General features: G+C 42.9%; 1 protein-coding gene across 16 annotated transcripts in view; it reads right to left on the reverse strand.

The window, feature by feature from the left end:
• Positions 1-3,968, reverse strand: part of UNC13B (unc-13 homolog B) — a 181,206-nt gene that overhangs the window by 43,533 nt on the left and 133,705 nt on the right. For 10 of the 16 annotated variants that reach the window (XM_017746603.1, XM_017746600.1, XM_017746599.1 and 7 more), the window contains 2 exons: positions 2,326-2,361; positions 255-296 (listed from right to left, as the gene is read on the reverse strand). The exons of the other annotated variants lie outside the window; for them this stretch is intronic. In XM_017746603.1, coding sequence (XP_017602092.1) covers positions 255-296; positions 2,326-2,361 — 78 coding nt within the window. The remainder of the gene's footprint in view (positions 1-254; positions 297-2,325; positions 2,362-3,968) is intronic. 16 annotated transcript variants of the gene reach the window in all.

Raw genomic sequence — 3,968 nt, forward strand, 5'->3', positions numbered from 1 at the left:
GATGTAAAAAGGACTTAAATCAGATTTAGTTCCTCAAAATTAAACAATGCACTAAAAGCAAGCAATTCGAGCCTTTTCCTGTTCTCTATGACATCTGAAATACTTCTAAGTTGCAGAAGAAGATGCAAAGCAGCCACAGAAGCATAAACCCAAGTACAGCTACTACGACTACCTGGCCATCTAGGCACTAAAGGAGACACTTGACACTAAGGGAAAAATCACATGAAACTAAAAGAAAGAAGGAGAGGTCTTACCACCATAAAAGAGAACTTTACGTATTCGAAAGAAAGGAGGGGCTTGTGATAGAGAAAAGACAAGAATGAACAGCTCAAACATTCTGGAAAACCAAGAAAGCCAACAAAAACCCAAACCCCCCTCATCCCCAGTTTGCACCATCTGCCTTTCCCCGTTTAATGGACCCCGCACAGTTTTGATCAGTTGCTTCCTTTGTAAGTGGAAATGTTTAAGACCACCTGAAGGTGACATGGAAACACATCAGTCAGAGGCATACATTGAAAACCCATTTTAGAAAAAGTAAAGTGAAGATCCTGGCAGCCATCAGTCTTAGAACATTTCTGTTCTGCTTTATAACCTGCTGGCTTTTAAAGAGCTTAGCAGCAGCAGCAGCTGCAGAACAGCACACAGATTTGTACAGCAACTGCTGTGTTTTATCCTGAAAAGACCACAGAGTTCTCTAAGTCTCCCCACACTTCCTTAGCAGATTTCAGCTGCAAACAGCCTCCTACGGAGAAAAGCTTTTAGAGTCACCAAGGCCATATTATTAATGCATTAATAGGGAACTGCTCCCTAGAAGCACACTTTCTAGTGTTATGTCCAGTTCTACTTTTCAGGCAGACACTCTTTAATCACAGATTTTTTTCTTGATTGTAAAGCTACTTTTCATGGGTTAATTTCTAGCAAATAATGCCAAGTTTCTGTAAAGAAACTCTAATAGGTACCAAGGCTGTTGAAGCGTCAACACTTTAGATAGCTGGCATCTGTGTGTGCCTCTGATCCCCTTCTTATTAGAAGTGAGAAAGTGGCAGAATGATTTATTTCAATCCTGCCTGCCAAGTCTACTCAGTCTCTCTTCCTATCAGAGGTGTTTCCAATTTGCAGCTCTCCTAATACTGATGTGTCCAAACTAAGATGAAACGTTGCTGTCAAGGATGACGTTGGTTTTCTATTACTGTCTTTTAAGGTGTTCCTAGCAAAGGAAGAGCAGAAGCCTCTTTACTTGGGGCGTTTGTGCTTTCCGGGTGACAGAGGTTTCAGAAAGGACAGTAAGAAAACTACTAACTACAGTTAGTGTGCTAACAGAGAGGCTATCCAGCTGCTTGAGCATCAGGCAGTGTCCTGGGGTGGAGCCAACTGTATGGCTTGGAAAATCATCCTCTACCCTACACGGACTCCAGGGTAACATGAGCCTTCCAGCCAAGTCTGGGACATGTGTATCTGACCTATTTTACTCTTGGGCTGATGGGGAACAAGGGACACTTCTCAAAGACCCAGCAAACAGGGAAGTGCTGGGTCTGTTGTGCATGGTGCCTTGAGCAGTCACTGCTTTAGAAGAGAGAGAAAACATGTGGGGTAGATACTGCAGCTTCTGCTCTGTCTCAGACACCGAGTCTCCTTAGGACAGTCAAAGGAATAAGATCCAGCAGTCAAACACACCGCTGTCATGACTACTGCTACCAGTCGCTGAACATATTTTATACAGAGAATAGGCGTTTCATTTTTATGACTCAACATTTTACACATTAGCAATCTAACTCTTCAGAAGGTGCCCAAAGGACACATTGCTGCAGCATCCACAGGCTGGCACGAGTTCTGGATCTGAAGCCCTTAATATTTCAGGTGTAAATTAGGATTTATGCATTGTCCTGCACAGGCTGCATGGTGCATATGGGGTTAAGCTCCAGCTGGGAGAGGCACAATGGGGAAAAAGGAAAACAACTCAGTCAGCCAGGCACCGCTCTCCAGCTCAGAGAAGCCATCTCCCACGTGAGCCTCCCAACTCTCTTGCACACTGCCTACTAGAGAGCAGTGTGGAAGCATCAGGCTGGAAGGAGGAAGGGGGCCATTTCATACAGCCAGGTCTGCACTCTTTCTAATCCAGAGCCTCCTTAGAGCACATACCCTCCATTTCTACAGCAGCAGTATGGTCTTTCAAGTCTTCTTTGCAGATCTGTTTATTGCTGGCATAAAAACTACTGAACATTAAAGCTAGTGTTACACACGACATCCAAAGTGCTAAAACTACGGTTAACAGATGAAAGTCTTTGTCTACTCACAGCTACGCTCCACCAAGGAGCATGAACTTACCACTTGGTGAGGTGAATGAGCTCATGTTATCCAGAACTTAGGAACAGAACATAAGGGAAAACACCATGAGGAAAGTTCGGGGCAAGTGTTATACTCTGTGTTCATGTGCACATATCTCAAAAAAAATAGATTAGCTTTTGTTGCAGAGAGCTCCTGATGCACACAGATCTCGAGGCAGACAAGAAATGTACCCAGGGATTATGCCACAGACTGGGAAAAGGAATATAAAACTCTTGGTGCAGGTTAACTGGTAGAAAAACCAGCAACTGAACCTGAGAAATGACAGAGCCAAGAGCTGAGGCTGGCAAATCTAATTATCATCCTACACATCATTTAATCAGTTTCATTTAATCCCTTTTTCCCTAGTTTAAAAAAAAATGCAGTGAGCTAATCCAATCATCTGTATTTAAAATATATGTAGTAAGACCTGTAATTGAATTATTGTAGAGCTTGTTTTAAAGGTTATCTTCACAAGTTTCTGAAGAGCAAAGCAGTGAGGAATCACACTTGCCTCAAATAGAATTCTGCACCCTAAGCATTTCTTGAATATATATTTGGAAAAGACACATCCTAACACAGACTCTATCACTGTTCAACTCTCCTGTAGAACTTCTACAGTTAAGGCTACAAATAAATTACCATGCAGTTTTTAAATTTTTGTTCAAAATGCAAAATCCCTGTCCACCAGCTGCATTGGTATGAACATTCATCACCAATAAATATTTTGAAGAGGGATGGTCTTTTCATCAAGTATTTGGTATGCATTGAGGAACTCACGAGTGATACCAATGGTTGTTTTAAGAAGCTCACAAGTAACCAGAAGGATGTCAGGAAAAGGTAAACTAAGCCCAGAGTCATCAGTGGGGTCATGGTATGAGACACCAACAGAGAAAACCTGGGAGACCGAGCTAATCTGGGCACTGGCAACCAAATAAAGCAAATAAAAAACCCAGAAAAACATTCAAATTCATGTCCCCTTTGACAGTCATGCAATCTGTAACCTTTTTACAGCTGCATTTTGGATGCAACAGGGAAAGGGAGTCTTAGGGAGGTGAGCAACCAGATCTGGAGACATCCAATTCTCATGGCTGCAGACAAAGGAGGAAGTTAGGGTGCTTTCAACATGCAGAAGTGCAAATTCCATTATAAACTCCTGAAGGTGAGCATACAAGAGTAAAAAGAACCGTAGATCGGCTTCAGTTGGAAGAGACTGTAAAGCTCATCTCATTTCAAACCCACTGCCATAGGCAGGGACACCTTCCACCAGACCAGGTTGCTCAGAGCCCCATCCCACCTGGCCTTTAACACTGCCAGGGATGGGGCAAAACCAGCTTCTCTGGGCAACCTGTGACAGTGCCTCACCACCCTCATCAGGAAGAACTTTTTCCTAATACCTAATTTCAACCTATTATCTTTCAGTTTGAAGGCATTCCTCCTTGTCCTGGCACTACAAGCTCTTGTAAAAAGTCCTCTCCACTGTTCTTGTGGGCTCCCCTTCAGGTATCCCAGTTAGATCACCCTGAACATTAAACAAACCCAATTCTCTCACTTTTTCTTCACAGGAGAGGATCTCCATCCCTCCTATATAAATAAGGACAAAATTGAAAGGAAAGCTAAAATGGTCTGCAGGAGCAAACAGTTTC

Source organism: Corvus brachyrhynchos, unplaced genomic scaffold (genome assembly GCF_000691975.1).
Source record: "Corvus brachyrhynchos isolate BGI_N302 unplaced genomic scaffold, ASM69197v1 scaffold139, whole genome shotgun sequence".
Taxonomy (NCBI): domain Eukaryota; kingdom Metazoa; phylum Chordata; class Aves; order Passeriformes; family Corvidae; genus Corvus; species Corvus brachyrhynchos.